This window comes from Mauremys reevesii, linkage group 11, assembly GCF_016161935.1.
Source record: "Mauremys reevesii isolate NIE-2019 linkage group 11, ASM1616193v1, whole genome shotgun sequence".
In the NCBI taxonomy this organism is placed as follows: Eukaryota; Metazoa; Chordata; order Testudines; family Geoemydidae; genus Mauremys; species Mauremys reevesii.
In genome coordinates, this window is record NC_052633.1 from 64,945,332 (window position 1) to 64,969,136 (window position 23,805).

At 42.6% G+C, this 23,805-nt stretch overlaps 1 protein-coding gene across 1 annotated transcript in view; it reads left to right on the forward strand.

The window, feature by feature from the left end:
* Positions 1-22,714, forward strand: part of MUC13 (mucin 13, cell surface associated) — a 42,462-nt gene extending 19,748 nt beyond the window's left edge. The window contains exons 9-20 of the mRNA XM_039494332.1: positions 886-921; positions 1,912-1,947; positions 3,275-3,397; positions 5,222-5,328; positions 7,868-7,926; positions 9,118-9,281; positions 11,830-11,955; positions 13,215-13,329; positions 14,298-14,335; positions 18,106-18,193; positions 19,876-20,113; positions 21,576-22,714. Of these exons, the coding sequence (XP_039350266.1) occupies positions 886-921; positions 1,912-1,947; positions 3,275-3,397; positions 5,222-5,328; positions 7,868-7,926; positions 9,118-9,281; positions 11,830-11,955; positions 13,215-13,329; positions 14,298-14,335; positions 18,106-18,193; positions 19,876-20,113; positions 21,576-21,626 (1,181 nt within the window). The 3' untranslated portion in view covers positions 21,627-22,714. The remainder of the gene's footprint in view (positions 1-885; positions 922-1,911; positions 1,948-3,274; positions 3,398-5,221; positions 5,329-7,867; positions 7,927-9,117; positions 9,282-11,829; positions 11,956-13,214; positions 13,330-14,297; positions 14,336-18,105; positions 18,194-19,875; positions 20,114-21,575) is intronic.
* The last annotated feature ends 1,091 nt before the right edge of the window (positions 22,715-23,805 follow it).

Consider the following 23,805-nt stretch of genomic DNA (forward strand, 5'->3'; position numbering starts at 1 on the left):
GAAGAGGTCTGAATACAGAGGCAAGTTCTCATGGATCTTGGCCAGGAGCATGATTAGGGTGACCAGATGTCCCGATTTTATAGGGACAGTCCCGATTTTGGGGGCTTTTTCTTATATAGACACCTATTACCCCTCACCCCCATCCTGATTTTTCACACTTGCTATCTGGTCACCCTAAGCATGATGGAAGCCCCCTCACAGCGAATATGCTTTGTTAGTAAGTATTGGCAGCCGCAGCAACGGAGTTGCGCATAAAATGCCGGTAACAATGTGCATATCTTTGTTAAGCATATATTTACCAGACTGTTCTAGTAGGATTTGCATTTTAAGATTGATTTAATCACTTTTCTACATCACTCTACCATACCTTCCCCTCCTGTGCCAGTCAGAAAGAAATGGAAGGAGTAAGGGGCCAGATTATCAAAGGTATTTGGGTACCTAAAGATGCAGATAGGCCCCTAGTGGGGTTTTCAGACGTGTAGAGCCTAAATCCCATTGAAATAAAAGCATTTTTAAAAATCCCATCAGGCATCTATAGGCAGCTAAACTCTTTGTAAATCTGGAGCAGAGAGTTTACCTGGTGCCTAGGCTACATACTGGTGCCCTGTACAGGGAGTGAATTCATCCTTGGTGCTGACACTCTAGTTTCTGTTCCCACCAACTAACCCTGGCGGTTTCGTATTCAGCCTATATGGAATGACACTTATTTTCCATGGTAACATTTGAAACAGTGATGTGACCAGTGGACAAGGCCAGCACATCTCCCAGTTGCTAAGAAGTTAAAATAGCCATGTCATCTAGTTGCCTTTGCAAAGTTCAGACCCAATGGTGTTTATACATTTACCATTTCCTTGTATTCTAAGATTTTGTCTCCTTTTTTCATAGGAACTAACAATTCCACAACTCCTCTGACGACAACAAGTAAGCATGGAGAAATGGAAGGGATTGATCATTTAGGGGACTAAAAGCACCTGACCCAAATAGGATGATATGGGAAAATAATTAGAATTAATAAATAATAATGATATAATTCTGAGCAGCCAGTTCAGTAGCTAGTAATACTAAAGGGACACTGCTAACTGGGAAGTTAGTAATTTACAAAAAGGAATTCAAAGTCGTTTCAAGACCTACACCGGACCCTAAGCTCCTCAGCCAAATTCTGGGGTTTTACAATTACATTTTCCTCTCCCTCATTGCCATGTGAGATCCACACAAACAAGAGAGGAAGCAGTGAAACTGACTATGCACAAAGGGTTCCTCTCTCCCTTTGCTGTGGGGAAAACCAACACAGACAATACCGGAAACTAATTAAGGCCTCACAAAGACTTATGCACTTGCTTAACTTTAAGCATGTGACTAGTCCCACTGCATTTATTTGGGACTATTCATATACTTCAAGTGAAGCAAGTGCATAACCTTTGCAGGATCTGGGCCTGGTTGGCTATACTGGGCAACAGGTGACACTTACTTGACATAAAGAAAACAAATATCTTTCAAACCAGTAAAACTTTAATTATTTGCTCCCATACTCCACCATGTATACTGGATTATTCCTCCCCACCCCCACCCCCAAAATATAATAGACTAAACCCCCATTGGTGTGATTTGGTGTCGCTCTCACAGTGGAGTGACACTGACTTACTCCAAGGATCAATTTAACCTAATATTTATCTGTGTACAGTAGGGTAAGTGTCACTTACATGTTAGCACGTTGAAGGTTTACAGCAAATGGACAAGTACCTCACAACTCCCAGCAAGTTGAAATATAATAGACTGTGGGCCCAAAATGTGGTGCACAAATACATGGGAATTCAATGATAAGTAATGGTAGGATCAGGTCCTGTGTCTATATAAATTTACCAGAATGTTGCAGTGGTGTTTGCATTTTAAGAATTGTTCTATCTTTTTCAGAATTACCCATTACGACAGCACCCCCAGCTTCAACAGGTAAGGCGGGTACCAGGAGGAATGGGATACGTGTGAGGTTTGCAGTAAAGCTGCAAAGATACCTGCTCTCCCCTTATTCTAGCAAAACTCCCATAAGCTTCAATGGGAGTTTTGCCTTTGTGTAAAGACTGGATGGGTTTGGGAGCTTTATCTTTCATGAGTGAATGAAAAAGAACTATTTTCACTCTGAGCAGAATATACGACTTTCTAACAAATGCCTTAGGCCAGCACAAGGCATGAAGGGCTCATTCCTTCAAGTTGCTGAGCATTCTGGCCCCAGTCCAGCAAATCACTTCTCCATGTGCTTGAAGTTTAAGCATGTGAATACTCTATTGAAGGTAAGCATGTGTTTATATGCTTTGCTGGATCAGAGCTGAGTGGTCTGCACCTGTAAGGATCTAACCTATAGCAATTAGCATTGAGACAAAGAAAGACTTTGAGATTATCTTATGATCTCCAAATACACCCGTAGCATGTCTGAATTTGGAGATCACTAGATAATATTCGACTACCAATTATATACCATTGTTACATGTTCAGAACTCTAGACGTACATCAGGTAATTGATATATCTGTGATGTGGTCTTATTATACACCTGGTTCTCTTATCCACATTGTACTGATGGTGAAATTGAGACACAAAAGAGGCTTGTTTTCCACTAGACGTTTTTGCATCATTTGTCTACGGCCAGTGCAGCTCCACAAGTGCTAGTAACAGTGGAAGCACTAGGTTAAGACAGTGACACGATGGTAAAATGTCTGTGCCCGGTTCTGGATGCACAATGTAAAAAATCCTACGGTACGTACAGCCAATGAGAATAAATACTTTTTCAAAGGGCAAATCATGAGTCCTTTTTGGCCTTGTTTGCTTAGAGGAAAACTTTCAGGTTTAGAATTGATTGCATAGCATGATTCATCTGTGGTCTCACTGTTGCATGCTCGGCCAGATCCTCAGCTGCTGTAAACAGGCATAGCTCCATGGAAGTCATGGTGGGGAGGGATAGCTCAGTGGTTTGAGCATTGGCCTGCTAAACTCGGCATTGTGAGTTCAATCATTGAGGGGGACATCTGGGGCAAAAATCCATACTTGGTCCTGCTAGTGAAGTCAGGGGACTAGACTGGACTGGACTTGACAACCTTCCAGTTCTATGAGATAGGTAATATATGTATATTCTACACCAGCTGAGGATTTGGCCTACTGTCATAAGGAATGTTTAAGTGTTTGAATTTTCCTGAAGCATAAATAGTTTAATAGGAGGAAAATGAAAAGCTTCCATCCTCCCGGTCTAATGCACTGTTCAGCTGTATCAATATCTTTTCCTCTTAGAAGCACCTCTGCCCTGTGCAAATAAACCATGCAATGGCAGTGCTAAGTGTATTAACCTACATCAAGATTATACATGCCAGTGCCCATACGGATACTACTACACAGCATCAGGATGTCAGGAAGGTGAGTTGGGGGTGATCCATTTTCTTAATCCACTGCACAGACAGTGGTGCATTTTCTATACCCATTCTAATTTTCTCGGTGAAAATATACATGGTCTGGGCAACTCTCCTCCACTCTGACCGACGCTGAGTAGTACTTTACTCTGCAAATAGTTCCCATTGGGTTGACCTGTTTTATCTCCTTAAACATTATTGAAACAAAAGGATTTAACACACTAGAAAAAATTGCACTCCCACAGTGCTAAGGGTGTGGAATAAATTGTGTGAAAAGCAGACAGAAATCCCAGGGTAAGTAGAAGCTAATGTTTATGGCCAAGATTGTAAAAAAGCAGGTGCCCAAAATAGGCTTCTAAAAAAATGGCCTGATTTTCCAAACCAGTGAGCACCCACCAAGTCCTGTTGAAGTGGGACTGCATAGGAGCTGCTGGATGCTCAGCATTTGGGGACATTAGGCCTCTTAGGTGCCAAAGGGCCAGCTTTTCAAAGTTATTTAGGCACCTAGAGATGCATATTGGCACCAAGTAGGATTTTCAGAAGTGCCTAAGCAGGTTAGGCACCTAACACCCATGATTTCAATCATTAGACACCTTTGGGCACCACTGTACCTTTGAAAATCTGCCCCAAAATCCATACGTCATAGAATCATAAGACTGGAGGGGACCTCGAGAGGTCATCTAATCCAGTGCCCTGCACTCATGGCAGGACTAAGTATTATCTAGACAATCCCTGACAAGTGTTTGTCTAACCTGCTCTTAAAAATTTCCAATGATGGAGATTCCACAACCTCCCTAGGCAATTTATTCCAGTGCTTAACCACCCTGACAGTTGGAAGGTTTTTCCTAATGTCCAAACTAAACCTCCCCTGCTGCAAATTAAGCCCATTGCTTCGTGTCCTATGCTTGGAGAATAAGGTTAATTTTTCTCCCTCCTCCTTGTAACAACCTTTTACATACTTGAAAAATGTCCCCTGAGTCTTCTCTTCCCTCTCTGTCCTCTCTTCTCCAGATTAAACAAACCCAGTTTTTTTCATTCTTCCCTCATAGGTCAAGTTTTCTAGACCTTTAATCATTTTTGTTGCTCTTCTCTGGACTTTCTCCAATTTGTCCACATCTTTCCTGAAATGTGGTGCCCAGAACTGGACACAATACTCCAGTTGAGGAGTAATCAGCGTGGAGTAGAGTAGAAGAATTACTTCTCGTGTCTTGCTTACAACACTCCTGCTAATACATTCCAGAATGATGTTTGCTTTTTTGACAACAGTGTTACACTGTTCACTCATATTTAGCTTTTGATCCGCTATCCAGATCATTTTGTATTTTAATCCTATCCTCCAAAGCATTTTCAACCCCTCCCAGCTTCGTATTCTCTGCAAACTTTATACGTGTACTCTCTGTGCCATTATCTAATTCACTGATGAAGATATTGAATAGAACCAGACCCAGAACTGATCCCTGGGGGACCCCATGTCGACCCCTAGACACCCATTTATGAAAATCTTGGCTTATGCCATTAAATGCTGTAATACTTAGACATATCCTGGTTTTGTTTGCATTGAGCCACACTCATAGTTTAACATTATTTTAGTAGAAGAACCACATCAGTTTCTCTTCCCTCCGTGCCCACTGATAGCAGGGTTTAGCCCTTTGTTGATAAGGGTTGGTTAAATGAATACTTATCCCTTCCTGCCTCCTCCAATAGAAGAAAATTAGCAAATATGGATCCTATATAGAGCTGCTTCTCATTTCTAAAACATGGATAACCCAACATTTAACCCTGTTGATTACAAATGCAGTGTAATGAATTAATGTCTCTGCTTTATTTTTAGGAAAAGTATTCCCAGGACAGTTTACAATGAATATAACGTATTCTGACAGTATGGCAAATGAAGGCTCTTCAGAGTATAAGCAATTATACAGCATCATCACAGATTTTGTGAGTTATTTAAAAAAATTCTTCCATATATATTTAATCGTGAGATCTGCTTCCTAGAATGAGATATGTGCAGGAAGATATGGGACCTCAAAGTGGAGTCTTGGTCAGTGTAACTTACACCTTCCTCTACCTCCGTCACGGGACATGCTACATCAGTCTAGACCCCTTTACACGGCAGCCAAATTCTACCCTCAGATACGTACACACATCATTCCTACGGAAGTCAGTGGAAGTTGCATGTATGTGTCGGAGATCAGAATTTGCCCCTAATTTGCTTACTTGCTTCCCTTATGAAAAAGTCCTGCAGAACGTAAAACAAACAGACCCTATGACAGGGTGCTATCCCTTTAAGAGCAAGGCAGGTTGGAAGCCCTCTCCAAGGTATTAAATAAAAGTTGGTGCAGGGAATGCAGTCTGGGAGCAGGCTGTGGTGAAATTAGGGCCTAGAAGCAGATAAGAAACTGAGTTTGGCAGTATAGGTTGTGCCTGAAGTATTGTTCTCTTTCTTTCATAGACAAGAAACCAAGATTTGGCCTTGTATACTAGAGCTGGCCAACAAATGGGATTTCTGTCCCACAGGAAATTCCAAGTGTGCAAGATTTTGTTTTGTTCCAGATCGGATCAAAACATCAAACTTTCCCCATGAAAAGGAAATTCCCATTTGGGAACATATCAATGCTGCTGGCACCTGTCCCAGGTCTCCCTGTCCCTTCCTCCCGGCTGACTTAGGATGGCAGGGAGGGGGAGGGAGAAACCTCCAGTCGAGGAGGAGAGGGAACCCCCCAGGCTGATAGAAGGGAAAACTCCACTGCTACCTCCATTTTTTCCATTGCTGCTTTCATAGAAATCGACATGTTCCTGCAAAACATTTATATTTTTTGACAAAACACCATTTTCTGCTGGAATATTGTTCAACTGGAAATATTCTGACCAGCTCTGTTGTATACCTTGAATCTGTACAATTTTAAAGCTCTGGGAACCTGTATCCTAAGGCTGCTGTATCTGCACACTTTTTAAAATTCAAATGTTTCTACAAGGAGGGTGGACGAATACATATTTATTTTCTTATTACAAATTCTGTACTTTTTGTTAAGCCTCATGCCTTGTTTGGAATAACATGTACGTCATAATAAACATGATCCTACTCAGTGATAACTATTTGAACATCATCAGCAAGTTCAAGACAGTAATTCTCAATCATAAGAGTAAAAGTAGGTTACAGTTTTATAAAGGAAAAGATATTCCTACCATATGACCATAAGTAAAGGCCAACATTTTCAGACATTGGTGCCTAAAGGTTAGATGTCTAAATATGGATTTAGGCACCAAAATAAGAGTCCTAATTTCTGTTCCATAAGTAGATGAATAGTATGAATGAGGGGAATGTTAAATACCATGTGCAGTTGTATAAACATTAACTGAAGTCTTGGAACATCTTTCCTGGGGAAGTGGGATATACTGGGTGATTATACTAGTGTTCTTTAATGGACTATGATGATAGATTTGCTCATCATAAGAGGTGATTCTTGGTGCCCCACATGGCACTGATAGGTGAAGGGAAGGGAGATCTTTCCCCCCTGCAAAGAAACCTGTGTGAGGAGGTCTCGGAACAGAAGCCACTATGAGTTTCTCATTGTGGGATTTCCCCTGGGTACTTAAGCCAGGAGGATGGAATCTGTGTATGAGTGTGCCCGCACACACACATCCTTGTGCTCAAAGAAGGGGGCTCAGTCACTAAACCTCCCAGATCTACATGAATATCTGTGAGGAACAGGAACATCTGTGGGCAGATGTGCCTCCCCACCATCTCCTGGGTTCACTGTCCTGCACATGCTCTCTAGCTGTGAGCCTCCATTGGACCTGTGCTACCAAGGTTTCCTCCATTATCCAGTGCTTCTGGGAAACTTCCCTCTACCGTACTTTAGGTGGTGGGGGGAAAGCTCCAGTGCACACAGTCAGGGGCTGGATGGGGCGGAGGAGGAGGCACAGAAAAGTTACCACTGCTTAAGACTCAACTAACCATTCACCGCTTGCCAAGGGGGCAAGGAGGGAAATGATGTTCATCCTGAACCCACCCCGTCCCTGGTCTGCTTCCTGCTGCCTCCGTCCCTGGTCTGCTTCCTCACCATGGATATCAGAGGCCCAAGGATGCCCCTCCATAGTGTCGTGGGGAACAGGGTTTTGGTTCCACTGGGGTGGCTGAGCCCCCGTCCCCCTCGGTCCAAGCTGGATGAGGAAGATCTGTGCACAGAGTCATCTCTTTAAGTGTGGAACCTGGGAGGATGGTGCCCCCTACAGTGTCTGTATGTAGTGGTAATTTATTATTATACTCATAATTGTATGGCCCACTCCAGCATTCCTTGCTTAGGCCGAGTTCTCTTAGGAGTCAATAGGAATTTGCCTGGACATGGCATTAGGAACTCTGGGCCTTTGATTTCCCTAACTGGCTCTGAAAGAGATGAACCCTGCAAATTTTCATTGGCTATTTTGTTCTGTGGTCTTACAAAGGTATAAACCAAATTCATTTTATCTTTCATAGTTCAAAACAGCTTTCAAAAATGAGACAGACTATGAAGAGACGATAATTGTGAATATAAAGTAAGTTCAGCAGCTCGTGTGTGTGTGTGTGTGTGTGTGTGTGTGTGTGTGTGATCTTTCTTTGTGTACATAGCATAGACACAGAACACATAGCTCACATTGCTTTCTTAGTTTGCCCCAGTTTATATATCGTCAATCCTCATTTAATCCAATGAGATGAGCAATATGAAATGAACTCAGCTAAACGAGGTTTCAGATCAGTGGGGACTTCTTGCTTTTGGGAATGTGGCGCACTTTGGAACATACAAATTTTAACATCAGAAGTTTCAGACTCATCCTGTGTGTCGGGTGAGCTGAGACAATACCCTATATACCTCTTGATGCACAGCAGAACTCCCGCTAGTAACAATGGGAGTTTTGCAAAAATACTGAGATTAGAATATGGCATTGATGTGGTACATACATTTTTAGGGCTAGATTCCAAGAACCTTACTTATGCTGAGTAGCACTTTACTCCGTGGGTATTCCCACTGATAATAGCCAATGGAGCAAGACAAACATGGCATGAGACCCAGTTCATCATGAATATAGGTATCAGAATCTGGCCCTTAGTAAAGTTACTGTTGTATTCAGCAGCATTAAGAGGGAAAAATGTTTTGGGGCACATTTAGGACTTCAGCCTTTTACTTATTTGTACATGTACATATGCACTTAACACAATGTGCAAAAATTACTTGGGCAATTGTACACCCATGTTATTTGAAAATCTGGCTCTTGAAAGTGTAATGCTTAGGGTTAAGAGTGAAAACCTCATCACAACAGGGACTGGATGCCTCAAGATGTTACTAAGTAAGACAGAGCATCTTAAACCTCTCGGTTACCAGTTGACATGAGATCCTGGTTGGTGCAAATAACCAGTAGTCAGTGAATTTGTGATCTCAGTCTAATTTCTAGTGAGAAAATGACCATTTCATAAAATCCTGTTGCAACTCACTTGGCATTCATCGGCTCACTTGTTGGCAGAGCAGAGACTAAAGAATGGGATGTGGAGACTGAATTATCTTCACCCCCTCAAGATGTTATCGCTGGGTGAGAACCAAGAGGCACTGCACAGCGGTATAATGTGTCTGTGGGCAAATCTGCTCTCGCTGCCTACGATATGCCTGTTTGATTGGTTACAAAAATCTGTTGTTAAAGTAAATGTGGTGTTTATGGTACTTTCTACAATTACACTAGATATTTATTTTTCAGACAAAGTTCAGCAAAATCTAAAATACAGAATAAAGCGGGGACCAGTGGAACTAGTGTGACAGTAAGGAACATGTTTAAAGTGACCACAAAATTAAACTCTAGCGAAGTTTCTAAACTCATAGACGACGCAATGAAAAGCAATTCCAATTTCAGTAGCTATCAAAGTAAGTACCGCACTAAGAACACTGGCTGAGATTTTCCAAGCTGATGAGGACAAAGCTCTTAGAAACATACCCTTTGATAATGTTAATGAGTTATCCCCTAATCTACTTTGAAAACGCAACCATTCGTTGTAACTTTTTGTCTTTTTGAGACACAGACAATGTTCTATTTCTATTTGGGAATAGAAGAGTAATATTCATTTCCCAAAATGAATGTTTTTCTGAATGTTACAGGTTATGCAGTTAATGGGAGTATTATTATTTAGTGTTTGTATTATCACAGCAACTAGTCATGGACCTGGAACCCATTGTACCAGGTGCAGGACAAACACATAATAAAAATACAGTCCCTACCTTTAGACAGGACAAAAATAAAATAAATATGACTCCTGTGTTTCTGAACATAAGACAATCTCTTACTGGCGAGTGAGGAAGAAACTTCTTTATTGTCTGATTATTCATAATTGTCCAGTAGGGGGTTTCTTACCCCATCCTCTGTAGCATCCGGTATTGGTCACATTTAGGCCAGCATCTCTATTTAGGAAAATATTTAAGTAAATGCTTAGCTTAAGTATGTGCTTAAGTGTTTTCTTGAATAGGGATGGATTAAGCACATGCTTGAGCTCTTTTCTGAACTGCGGCCACAGTGAGCAGGTACCGGACTAGATGTCTCACCAGTGTAATCCAGTATACAAATTCTTATGTTACTAAAACAACCAACACTTGCAGGAAAAATGCATTAATGCTTAGAGCTGAACATCTTTTGTTATGTTTTGCACTTTCTCTACTATTTCCTGCAAAAGTATCATTAATTAAAAATAATCAGAAGCTGGGACCAGTCAAAAAATGTTGACATTTTTCAAGGAAACACAGGGACAAGATTTTTTTTTTTTAATTTTCATGAAAAATGTTCACATTTTTAACCAGCTCTGGCAAAAATAAAACTTGCACACCTGATCCTGCACTGAGCTCCATGCAAATGGACACCTGTATCCATGCAGAACTCGTGATGGGAGCAGGGCCTTATGGCTCATTTGTATGGATGCCAAATCCTTTTGTCCTTAACCAGTAAAGCGCTAATGCATATGTTTAACTTTAAGCACATGAGTAATTCCATTGAGTTCAGTGCGACTACTTTTGTGCTTTATTGCCTTGCTAAAACAAAGCCAGCATATTTACCCAGTAATACTATCCACATGCTTAAAGTTAAGCATGTGCTAAAGTGCTTTGCCAGATCAAGGTCAGTTCTCTGGGCACCTTGCAGGATTAAGCCCATAGTTAGGAACTGAGATGGATCCTTTGTTGAAAATTTGGGAGAGGGCTCAGAGGCTGACCTAGCATGTGACTCAATTTTGCCTGAATTATAATAGATTTGAACTCCTTGTGAGTCATGGTGGATTAAGATTGCTCTGTAAAACTGAATCTTTAAAATTTACAACTCAGTCACTTCTATTTATAGTCCATTATTAAATAATTTAAGATGCCTAATTATCTTCTAAAAAAGTTTCCTTCTGTGAATGGGGTGTCTGAGCACTATCAGTGCTGTAGCGGCAAGTTTCATTTATGAAGTTTGAGTCTGACAGAATATTTTATGCTAGTCCTTTTTTTGAGGATGTAACATTCTAAATGGAAAAATTAAACTAAGATGTAAGTAGGGCGTTATTAGTGCCATTTGCTCATTTTTCATCACTTAGAGCTATGCAAATCAAACAACGCCATAGTTTTTTAAACCAACTTTAAACAAAATCCTGAGAGATTTATTTTCAGAATATCATTTTGAGGTTTATTTTCCTGAATCAATTTTAAATAATATAGAAATATAGAAATGGCTCTTCTTGTTCAGACAATCAAGTGAACCTAGTGCAGCATCCTGTCTCTGCGTGGTCAGTACCAAATGCCTCAGAAAAAGGTAGAAGAAACTCCATAGTGGAAATTACTGAATAACCCGTGCAAAGGGGAAATTTCTTCTAACCCCAATCAATTATAGAGCTCCTCCCCTAGTCTGAGCTTCTATCCCAATTTCAAGTTATATATAAGATGAACACTGTATGACATATTAAATATAAGCCCGGATCCTGCAAATACTTACATGTATGCTCAGCTTTACTTCCATCAATAGTCTCCACTAAAGAGCAACTCCCTGTATGGGAGGGCAGGGGGTGGAATGTGTTTTTTTAAAGGGGGTTAAGGGAAGAAATTTTCACAAGAGCTCTTTGTTAAAGTATTGGCAGAACATCACTCTTTCTGGATGGCCTTGGGGAAGGTTGGGCTGCTGGGAGGCAGATCAGGCCAGTTGTAGGCAGGGAGAAATGAGAGATCAGCACCTGTGATGGGAATGGTTCAGTTGTTGGGAAGGTTGTCAATACTGTAAGGGTTAATTCAGGGTGACGGGGGTATTTGTACCCTACCTATACCTTAAAACTGAATTCAGAAATACGAACTATACAATACATAGGTTATTAAGCAGGCACCCTGCTTCATATTAAAGGCTACTGCTAACTATAGATTTTACTTTATGGTCAGTCTTTGAAATACTTAATTTTGTTTTTAGAACTTTCACAATGTGCCATTTATGGCTGTGATGAGGCAACTACTACTTGCCAGGACACCAATGGAGTAACGTGTGAATGTAGATCAGGATTTTCTAAGAAGAACCCAGAAGACAAAAGCTGTTCAGGTGAGAGCTTTGTGACCATTGTAAGCTCTTATAATGGGTTATGCTTTCCCCTCCCCACCTTCGTTCCTCCTTCGTCGCACTCTGTCAGCCCCATTTGGAAAAAAAGGGGATTTTCTCCGGTGCTGAGCATCTGCAGCTCTGAAAAGTGGGCACTGCAGCCCTAATGAAACAGTGGCTTAAGCATGTGCTTAACTTTAATGACATGAGTAATTCCATTCCAATTTAGCAAAGCTCTTAAGCACATGAGTAATTTAAAACATATGATTATTGTGATGGAAATCACAGTATTGGCAGCACATAGCCAGCTGAGTATTGGGTAGACAATCTACTCTCCTTGCAAACAGTTCAGGAGTCAATCCACCATGACTGCTGGGCTTGAAAGAATCTGGAGCCTGACCGTGCATACCAGTGGTTACAAATAGCAGGTCTTTGTCATTTGACAGGACCTACTGAATAAAATATTGGCTCTTACCAGCATGCCAGTGGGACTCAGTATTATTATTTTCCCTGACAGTCTGCAGATTTTCTTGGGGCCTGTGGTCCTCCTCAAACTGAGATTTGCCCATTGCCTCACCACAACCCAGAGCTAGCCAGCAGTCCAACTACCCCTAATCCTCTTTCTAGGATTCAGCTGCCCTGCTGCCTGTTGGGCTTTAGGGGTTGTATTGTGACTGTGCCGCACATGACAGCATTGCCAACCCTAAGCATTCAAAAATCATGAAGGGATTTCAGAAGATAAGGAATTTGGGGTTCTGATTTGCCTTTTGGAGCCTTTACCAGATATTCAGTTCATGTTTTCAAGCCTTTCTCCATAATCATGAGTGCTAAAAACATGCTTTATTAGCTGAGATGTCTCACATAATTAACTGATTCCAAGAGCTGAGGCTTTAAGGAAAACACTAACTCTTGCAAAAATTCATGATAAAATCGCAAGAGTTGGCAAGGCTGCAGACTGGTGGGAACCAAGCAATGATACTTTTTCTTCCGTTATTGTGCCTGTATTTACGTTTCCTTTCTGTGTGTGTATTTCTATTAAAAGATCATTCTGTAGCCCTTAAACACATAACACAGTACAGAGGCGAATCAGAATTCTGTGAGTTTATAAAGGGACAGGAAAAACCATGTGTGTTTTGCCACCTTCTTCTGTGTTAACTTAAAATGTAAATATTTGCATATTGAAGTATTAAGCCTCTATATCAGAATATCCATTTTCAGACTTTCTTTAAAACAACTCTCTTTTTTCCCCATTGAAAATGTAGGTTGTGATAACACATGTTCTGAAGAAAAGCACATGCATTGTGTTATAGCTAGAAACAGTGTCCCAGTTTGCCAATGTCTTCCTAATTTCAAAAGCAAAGATGGAAACTGCTTGGAGTGAGTACTCAGCTACTTCCTTTGTTCTATCAAGATAAGGGGCAACACGGTATTTAAAACAGGATGGAGTTGACGATATTGCTTTTAGAATCACAGCCCTAAACTGGACAAATTAAATGACATTAAGTAAGCAACAAAGACTGAGCTATACTGCTTCAAATTCATGGCAGAACTTGGATGGTCCAGGGGAAGCTGACCAGTATAAGTCCTGTGGTATTTTGCTTGGGTTTCCCTCCAGAGGTGCTTCCTCCAGGACAGGGTTGAAACTCATTACTGGAGTAGTGTGGGGAAACTATGCTACTACCCAGGCTGTACCTCTGGATAAACAGAGAACTTCTTCATTCTCTGTCAAACCAGCTGTTCCTATGACTGTTACATTCACCAGCAAAATTAATGCTGACACTAGCATAAGTTTTATTTCAAAATGGTAACATTGGGATGAAAAGTGAGGCACTGTCGGCAGTCAGGTGCCCAAGAAAGACTATGACATACAAAGGCCAAGTTTTTCAGAAGTGGCTAGTGACTCTGAGTGCTTCCATTTTTGGGAACCCATCTTGAAACACCTACGGGGTCTTGATTTTCATAGACGGGTGCTCAGCACGTTCTGAAAATCAGCTTCTTTTAAGGTTTATCAAGTTGGGCACTTCAAAAATTGAGACATCCAAAATCACTAGTCATGGGGGTTGGACTAGATGACCTCCTTAGGTCTCTTCCAACCCTAATCTTCTATGATTCTGTGTCTGAAAATCTTGGTCAACGAAATTTTAGTTTAAAAAGGAAATTGGTGTTCCTCAACTGTTTCTTCTCACCCAAATCACCACAGAGAAACTACGTAGATATAGAGATAAGATGACAAATATGAAACCCAACAATAAGAGAAGATGGTGGTGGGTGGGAGTGTTCCATTGTTTCATGACCATCTACTGAATAGCATGAACTCAGTTTCCATTTCTTTTACTATCGTTTAGGTGTGATGTGGGCTACTCTGGAGTAAACTGTAGCAACAGTGAGTACAAGAGTTTTTGATGTTTACTTATTGGAAAGATTTCCAGCAATGTTTTACTTGCAGAGCAGACCCTGCAATAGTAGAGTGAGCATTAGTAGCATATGGAGATGCAAACACACCATGTTAACAACAACAAAAAGTTAGGGAAGGATGAGTTAAAAAGCATGAGCCCTGTAGCCATGTGGAGAGAAGCATCATAGACTTTAAGGCCAGAAGAAACTATTAGATCAGTGGTTCCAAAACTTGTTCCGCCGCTTGTTCAGAGAAAGCCCCTGGCGGGCCAGGCCGGTTTGTTTACCTGTCGCGTCCGCAGGTTCAGCCGATCACGGCTCCCAGTGGCCGCGGTTTGCTGCTTCAGGCCAATGGGGGTTGTGGGAAGTGGCGCGGGCCGAGGGACGTACTGGCCACCACTTCCAGCAGCTCCCTTTGGCCTGGAGCAGCGAACTGCGGCCACTGGGAGCCGCGATCGGCTGGACCTACAGACGCGGCAGATAAACAAACTGGCCTGGCCTGCCGGGAGCTTTCCTTGCGCAAGCGGCGGAACAAGTTTGGGAATCACTGCATTAGATGACCTAGTTTGACCTCCTTGTGTCCATAGAACACAGGCTATCAAATTGCATCCAATTACACCTAAGTTGAGCCCAATAACTTGTGTTTGGCTAAAGCACGTCTTTCAGAAAACCATCCAGTCTTGTTCTGAAGGCATCAAGAAATGGAGAATCCACCACTTCCCTTGGTAGTTAATTTGTTCCAGTGGTTAATCATCCTTCATGCCTTATTTCTAGTTTGAATTTGTCTAGCTTTAATTTCATCCACTGGTTCTCGTCAGACCTTTCTCTGCTACATTAAAGTGCCATTTAGTACCCCATATTTTCTCCTCAGGAAGGTATTTATACACTATGATTAAGTCACCTCTTGATCTTCTTTTTGATAGCTGAACAGATTGAGCTCCTTCATTCTTGTGGGTTTTATCTGCAAACTCTCCAATTTTTCAACATCTTACAGGATAGGAAAATATTGTTGTGAGAGAAATGTCCCGCTCGTCCCGCTCGGGTTGTGGCTACAGTATCATCCTGTGTAGAGAAAAGTTTGCTGAAGAATTGACACTTATGACTGTTTAATCACTGTGACTGGCTGGGGTCTAATTCAGTGCAGGGTGCATTTGTGTGTGAATGTTTCAACTCCTCTTACCCCCACTGTATTCTTATAAAGGTTAAACATATACTAATTTATGTTTTCACCTCCAAGACCTCAAAACCTTTGCATGTTTGGCCTGAAAGTTTAGGGAAATGGCTAATAATAGTTTTAACACAGCACGGAAAAGCTGGCCAGGCAAAAGCACATTGTTATAAGAGGAAGAAATTTTTGATCTCATTGAATGCTCTGCATGTATTTCGTTAAGAAGGCTTTTGGGTTCTTTCTTCTAATGCCTTTTCTAAAACGATTAAGAAAACCAATTGCTTAAAATACGCACAAATGCAACAGCAAGGTTATGAATTTAAAGACAATCTTGGGAAATTCTAACAATAAAATTTAGAGGGCAACATCAACTCACCCACATACCATATGGAGTCTACCAAAGATATACATTTAACAGACTAACTCGTGATCCAAAATGCTACAGCACTACTAGTACTAAAGGTTGTGTGGGCAAAGTGATAGTCTCCACTATACCTCTTCCCCTCCTCCCCGCTATCTTCAGAGTAAACATTTAGAGACACTTTGTACCCTCATTGCCTGCGGTGTAGCTGCACAGAGCTAAGTGATTGCAAGAGGATATGGAATCCAGGTCACTCTCTCTGAGGGCAGATCTCCACTACTGCTTAAGTCGGTCTAACATACGTCACTCAAGGGTGTGAAAAAAACCACCTTCCTGAACAATGCAAGTTACAGCGACCTAAGCACTGTTCACACCAGCGCTATGTCAGCAGGAGACGCTCTCCTGCTGACATAGCTTCCGCCACTCACGGAGGTGGAGTAATTATGCCGACAGGAGAGCGCTTTCCCATCGGCACAGAGTGTCTTCACCAGATGCACTACAGGGGCACAGCTGCGCTGATGTAGCACTTCTAGAGTAGATCTGCCCTTAGTTGTGTTGACTCTGCAGGAGTAAAGAGCAATGAAAAGTTATTTTACTCACCAAAGTTAGCAAATAAGTTTCTGGTTACTCTATGTTAAAGCAGAAACTGAAGCTGCAGCATTATGGAGTTGTGCAAATGTATTTTGCTTAATTCCATGTGGTTAAACTCCTCCACACTATAGATGCAGAAAAACTATAGCTGCAGCACTATGGCATTGGGTAGGTGGTTTTTATTATTCCACAGTGCTTCAGGCAATTACACAACTAAAAGCATCAGAAAAACGTCATCCTAAGCAAGTGTAAAAGAGAACTTCCCTACTGAAATTTCCTCCCCAAATTGATCAAGGCAATGATTCTTGACCGAGGAGTTTATAGTGTCTTCAGAAACTTTAATCTACACAGGTCTATGAGGTCAGGAAGTGGTATGAGCCCTATTTTATAGAAAGACCATTGAGGCAGAGTGTGTTTAAATGATTTGCCCACGGTCATATAAGAAGTCTGTAGCAGAGCTGGGAATTAAACTCAGGCCTTCAGGCTCATACTTGCACCCATCTGTCCTCCCCTGTGAAGAGATAAAAATTTAAAAGTTCAGAATAGACATAGTTGGAACTTTCCTTCATGCCCCCCACCCCAAAACAATTGAACGAAAACAATGATTTGTAATGACTTTTTGGGTGGGGAGGTAGGTGACGGCTGTAGAAAAATGGGAGAGGGGGGTTGTTTTATTTTCACAAACAAAATTTGGGAAATAGCAGACAGTCAGAAGAAAAAAATCAGTTTTACCCAAGTGGGTATTTTTTCCCACCCTTCCATAAGGTGTAACTATACAAAGGGATTTTCTCCAACTTTCCAAAAACTCCAGGCTTTCACTGAGAGCAAACAGGTGACATTTCAGCTCAAAAAAGAAAATATGTCAGAGAGAGGCACAAGCAAGTGTAAATAGGAGGTTGCAATAGAGGTTAATTCACAACCTTAGGCCCTGAGCCTGCACTGGGATCTGCTGGTATGGAACACATGCTGAGGACCATTTACTTCAAGAGAACTCTTCACCCATGCAAGGGTCTTTACTAGCAGAGCCTAATGCGGGAGCAGGAGTTTTCTGATGGCAAGTATAACCCACCGGTGAGTGTTAAAGAGTCTCCGCCTCCCCCATGCAGATCCACAGAGGATATGAGTTGTTATAATCCCTACCTGGACCGGTTTGGCTCTTTAGTTCGAGCCTTAGTAGCTTATACTTTTAGCTCTGGTGGTTCCTAGTTCAATCCCCAGTGTGTTGGCCAAGATAAGGTGGCCAATGTCATGTAAGTGGGGGCTGATCCAGGATTCAAACTGCTATGGGCCTCAGATGCTTTGGATGAGCTTCCTTTGAGCTGAGAAAGTATGTAACCCGCTGGTGAGTGGGTGTTGTGGGGTCTCCCTCTGCAGATTCACAGCGGATATAAGGTGTTACAGTTCTCCCTGCGCTTTAGCTCAAACTATAGCAGCTTATGCTTTTAGCTCTGGAGCAGAGTGGTTCAATCCATGATGGTGGCCATCTCATAAGCACAGCCCCAAGAGTAATAGCCTGAAAGACAGATATGTTTTGATGGTACAGAATCTATTTTACTCCAAAATATATTCTTGTTGTAGTATATTAGAGGTTCCCTTGTATACCATGTTTGCTATGAATTTTTAATCTCTCTCTTTTCAGATTCCTTGTTGATCCTTATCATTGTGGCTGCCCTGGGTGGGGCTCTTATCCTGGGCTTAATTGTAGGACTCATTTTCACTTCACGGAGGTACAAATAGTTGCTTGCTAGGCGCTTGAACACAAGGGAGATTGCTAAGCTGTATGGAATGGGCTAGTTTCAAAAAGAGGGACCAGATGTTTAAAGCTGCCAGTGCAATTGTCTCTCTGTTTGGGACACAGCAGTACCACCATTTTGCATGAAAGTTAGATATTTGTCCCTGTGAACGTGTCCCTCTAATAGTTTGTGTGCTGTCGTGAGAAATGGGTGCTCACGCTGTTGAGAATCTGGCCCTGGGTGTCTGTTTCCAAACTATGGAGATAGGGTTGAAATGTACCCCCTCCGGCGGCTTAAAGCCTCTAAATTCATATCTCTGCCCCAACCCACAGCCTGAAGGGAGGTCAGACTCCACCCCTTGAGCCCAGGGACAGACTATGGAGCTCAAGTTCAGCACCTCTGTGGCCCTCCTTGGCCACGTGGGTTACCCCCTGTCCAGGTTTTCCCAGGATCATCCCTTGTTCGAAGTAGCTGTCGTGGGAAATCCTGTAAGTCTTCTTGGGACAGTAAAAGTCCCGGGTTTTGTCAGAGAGTTTCTCAGGGATGGGGCGGGGATGAGCCCCAGTGGGCAGCCAGTGCTGGCAGGTGGGAAGCCAATGAGGGTGAGCTCCAGGAGGTGGGACAGGACCGGCTTCAGGGGCAACTTGTGGTTGAGGGACAGGGAGTGGCAATAACAAGAAGGCGGGGGTGCTGCAGGGCCAGCCTGCCCTTAAGCCAACCCACCAGGTAGGCGACAGGGGACCAACCCGGGGTGTCCAGCAGCAGGGGCTGGGTCATGGGCTCAGAGCAGCAGAAGGTGGGGGCATAGCCTAGGTGCTTGAGGCTGTAGAAAGAAGAGGGGCTGGGCAGGGCCTGGCTTGGGGGCTGCAGGTCCCTCACCCTGGCATGGGGGCAGAGGAGGTGGTACCGGCTGCACTGCGCCCTGGCATGACAGTGGGGTAGTTGGGTCTCTGGCATGTAACTAATAGGCATGTTGCAGCTTTCTGTACCTCAGAGGTGTCAATGCCATCAGCCACTACTCCAGGCTACGGGCTGGAATGGCAACAGCTGTCTCTGCGTCTTTTATGTGGGGTTCCCAGCCACTAGATCTGCATAAGCTTAGACCCAATGGCCCCTTTCTCAGCCCAGTTCCAATGCTCCCCTGTGCACTGGCCTATTCTGAATTGCCCTGGACCCTATGATCCTGCCAAGCAGGAGGTATGGAGGCTACTCAGGCATAGTCACTCTACCCTTGCCCACTCCTGGAGGAATACAATGTGGCATTTGCAGAGTGGAGGACTTGGACTGCATGTATGAAAGTAACTTTTGTAATGGGTATAAATTAACATACTAGTTTCTTGTTTGCATATACAGTTACAAGTGCAACTAGAGTTGTGTCAGGGAGAATTCCCTCTTCCCATGAAAATATAGAAAGGAGTTTCTCTGATCTCTTCCCCTCCTGGCACCTTAAACCATAGGAAGTTTTGGGGCTTGCGTTATAAACTGCGCTGCCTGGCCTTTGTAACAAGTGATGTCATAGCACACAACACATGCACCAATAATTACTCTCATTGCATATTTCAAAAAGGGGGATGAGAGAGTGTGAAAAATAAGGAAGGAGTGGGGAGGGGTTAGATGAATCAAGATACATCTAAAACGTTACGCCTTGTAAAAGATATTTTTCTTCTTCATTAAAGAGCAAATAAAAGGCAAAGAAATCCCGAGAAGAGGCATTTGCTGAGAGAGGACTATTCAAATAAAAGAGAAACACCTGGACATGTCTCTGCCATCAACCCTGCTGCAAATGATAAAATCTTTCCCATAATCCAGACTAGCAATGCTGCTCAAGTGAACCGAGGGTTTGAGATGAGCAACCCTTATGAGATGGGACCACCAACAAGGAGACTTCCTGAGAGGGATTATGATGATGATGAAGTAGGTGATTCATACATGATTAAGAGAATGGTATATTTTAACCCTAGTAATGTAGGGAAAGTGTGAGATCCTCACCTCTACTCCAGCCCCTTTATAGTGGGTAAAAGCGATGGAGTGGTGGATCTGAAAGCCCTTGAGCAAGCCCTGGGAACATACCCCTATCACAGGAGCTGGAGAAGACAGCTGTAGATTGCCTTCTGAGGACCCCCTTAAAAGCCCTGGTGCCTTTGTGCTGTGGGTAGAGCTGCAGGGGTGGGAAAGGGTGTCGTGGGGGAGGGGAGGGCACAGCATGCAGTGATGCTGCCCAGGGAGGCTGCTGAAACTTAGACAAGCTCTCAGAACTGTCTAATGTATACTGGGGACTCCTGCCCCCCAGAGCAGCCCAGGGTTTGGAGGACTCGAAGGGGGCTTAAAGGGCCATAAGAGGCATAGCAGAGAACCTCACCCATTGCTTTAACACTGCACAGGGGAGCCCAACAAGCACAGATGTGTTATGCTAGAAGGTGTTCTCTGACACGCTGGGATGCACTGCCTGGATTTTATTCAGAAGCATTTTGGCTCGTTATACTCAGCAATAGAACTGCTGAGCACCATGGTGTGGCAGTTTTAAACACATGAAGAACCTAGCAATCAGTAAAAGTCATGTGCTGTATCCTCCATGCGCCCCATAAATAACACATTGATAGTACAGGCAAATGTGTAATTTCAGAGTCTCTAGGCTTTGTGTGTCATTTTCCTCCCTTCCTGCCCCCACTCCCCACCCACCCAATAACTTGTATTGAACGTTAATTTTCCCAGGTTTTATATTTTTTCCATCAGATTCAATTTCGTTTGGAGCCTTGCAATCCTTGAACACACACACGCGCACACACACACACCCACCCTTTTAGGGGGGAAAAATCTTTTTTAAATGTTTGGCATCCCAATTTTGCAGTCCTGGCTTAGGGAAAACACCCACGTGAAGTGACTGGGAGTTTTGTCCAGATACAGAGTGCAGAATCAGACCTTGAATATTCAAAGCCTTTTTTTAAAGTATTTTAGATCTACCTCAGTAAGGCCCTGATGCAGCAAACTGCCCCTATTTAGTAAAGAACATGCACAAGGGCTTTAATTTTAAGCACATGCTTGTGCTGAATTGAGGCCTTCTCCCTGAATCTGAGGAACATGGTAAGTTTTATGTTGTATAATATACAAAAACTGCTGATAAAAAGTATCTAATTACTTCAGGTAACAATCACTTGATCTGATTTAGCCAAATAGTGATTTTGTCAGACTTTCCTAGCTTATCAAGAATATTAACTTTTCACTTATCTTGAAAACGTATCTTGAAAAATAATTGCCCCAAAACTCTCTGTTTTCCATCAAAGCTCAAGTTAGGCTGAGGAAGGGCTACTTCAGTAGATCCCATGAATACTGAACTGTATTTTCTGTCCCATCAACATGTTCATATTGCTTTTTCTAGTATGAAATATCATCAAAGGGGGATGGCTTCAGGCTGCAGCGGAGATACTGAATTTAAGCAGAACAAGAGACCGGCAGCTTGAAGAGAGTTGAGAGCCATGACAACGGACCACGGTAGATGGGTTCTGCAGCTTCATCACCTAGCAGAGGATTTTGGTTGGGTGGCAATTAGAATGCTTAAAATGACTACAAATTCTGCAGACGACTTTTTAAATGAAGACAACAATCTGAAGGAGACCTCTGTGTAACTAATCTGCTTAAATAAGTGAAAATTAAAATGGGGACGAGATGTATTTAAGGACCCTATGGGCTTGTCCATCACAGATTGTGTCTACACAAGATTTTTTCAGGAAGCCTCCCACCCACGCAGCTCTAGCAGTGGCAGCAGTGGTGGGAGAGCTAGTGTGTACAGGGAAGCACATTTTAACACCGTGTTGTCTAACCCTGTTCAAAGAAGGTCCAGATGACATGGTGATCACAACCATCTGAGCTGGACTGCACCAGCACACTTGCCATTGCTACCACGGGCAAAGATGTGTTAATATCACGGAAAACTGCTACACACAAAAAGTAGTGTAAGTCCAGGCTATAAAGAAGAGTCTCCCAGATTTCATACTGCTTTGGGTTCCAAATAGGTAGCGCTGTCTTGGAACATTCAAACAGACGAGCTCCATTCTCAACTGGAGCCCCCAAGTGTTACTATAAAACAAATAAAAGATCTGGTTTCAGATTCCAACTCTTGCTTGCCACAGCCCCTTCAGTTCCGGGAGACCCAGATCGAGGCCAGAGTCTGGTGTCCAGAGCAAGGGCCTTGGTTTGAACCCATTTACACTTCCATCCTCATACAATGTCAGGGCCGATACGTCCCAACAGGGCCTTTTACCAAAGCTATAGCTTCCCACCACGTGCAGTTTGTGATCACTTTCAGCTTCTCTGGACCTCAGGTTGGCATAAAGCATATTTCTACTAAGCTTCCTGAAAAGAATTGTTACTTGGCTTTTTTCTCCGTATTATTTTTAGTTTATCATACAATTTCACTGTCTTTTTACATTCAGTAAATCTTTTTTAAAATGATACCTAATTCATATTTTACTGTGTAATTTATCATATAATTAACGACTAGTGATTAGCGCTAGCATTTCAAACTCTGTATATATATTTAAATAGGTTAGGTGCTTATAAAGTATCATTTAATTTAATTACGTTATGGTTTGTGATTTGTGTTCTTGGGACATACGAACTAACTTGTGTTCTATTAAACACAGCACCTGCTCAATCAACGTTCATATAATGCTGTTCAGAGAGATGTGGGGTTCCCCTGCACACATCAGAACTGTCCTCTGCACCCTACACTGGCTCCCATAGAATGTCAAATCAAGTTCAAGGTTTCGGTCCTTCTCTTCCAGGCACTCAATGGTGTGAGGTCAGGGTACCTAAAAGATTGACTAAAGCCACAGAATGAAGACCATGATGGAACTCTTTACTGTAAGGGTAAAGCTCGTGTGCAGGAGACAGTTTTCTCAGACGCCGGTGCAAGGCTGAATGAGCTCCCACAAGCACTAAGGACCATCACAAACCCCACCCCTTCCTCTTTAAGTGAAAGGCACATTTCTTTTATCTGCTCTCTCTAATATAAATACATAGCAGTGTGTGTTATTTAAAAAAAATCAAAACAAAACACTCCACTGAACATACTTCTCCCCCAGAGGAGAGGAGAAGAGAACAAACACGGAACAGATGTGAGTCACGTTACTTAATGCGCAACTGAAGATGCTTAGATACTACACTGATGAACGCAGTATAATTAGCTGTAGGCATGTGAATACAGCTTCTGAACACCCCAAAAGGCAGAGAGGGGCTGGATCCAGGAGTTTGGTTTGTGCTCACTTCACATTCAGATGATCAAATTAGAAATAGTGGTTAAATCTTAATGTAATGATGCTTCTTAGGGGGTTTGTACCCATGCCATTGACTTTCAATGGGCGTTGGGTGCCTAACTCCCATAGGCCTCTGAAAATTCCAGCCTAGATTCTTAATGTTTCTGTGATATACCAGCCCTGGGTAGATGATCATTTATCCTTCTTCTGGCTGGCCCCTATGCCCATAACAGTCTGCTACTTTCTCCCAGGTAAGGAAGTTCTCCGTTAGCTCAGAGTGTAGAGGCTTTTGGTTTGGGGACTACAGGTCACTGGTTTGCTCCTGCTGATACCTATGACACTTGTATGCAGCCA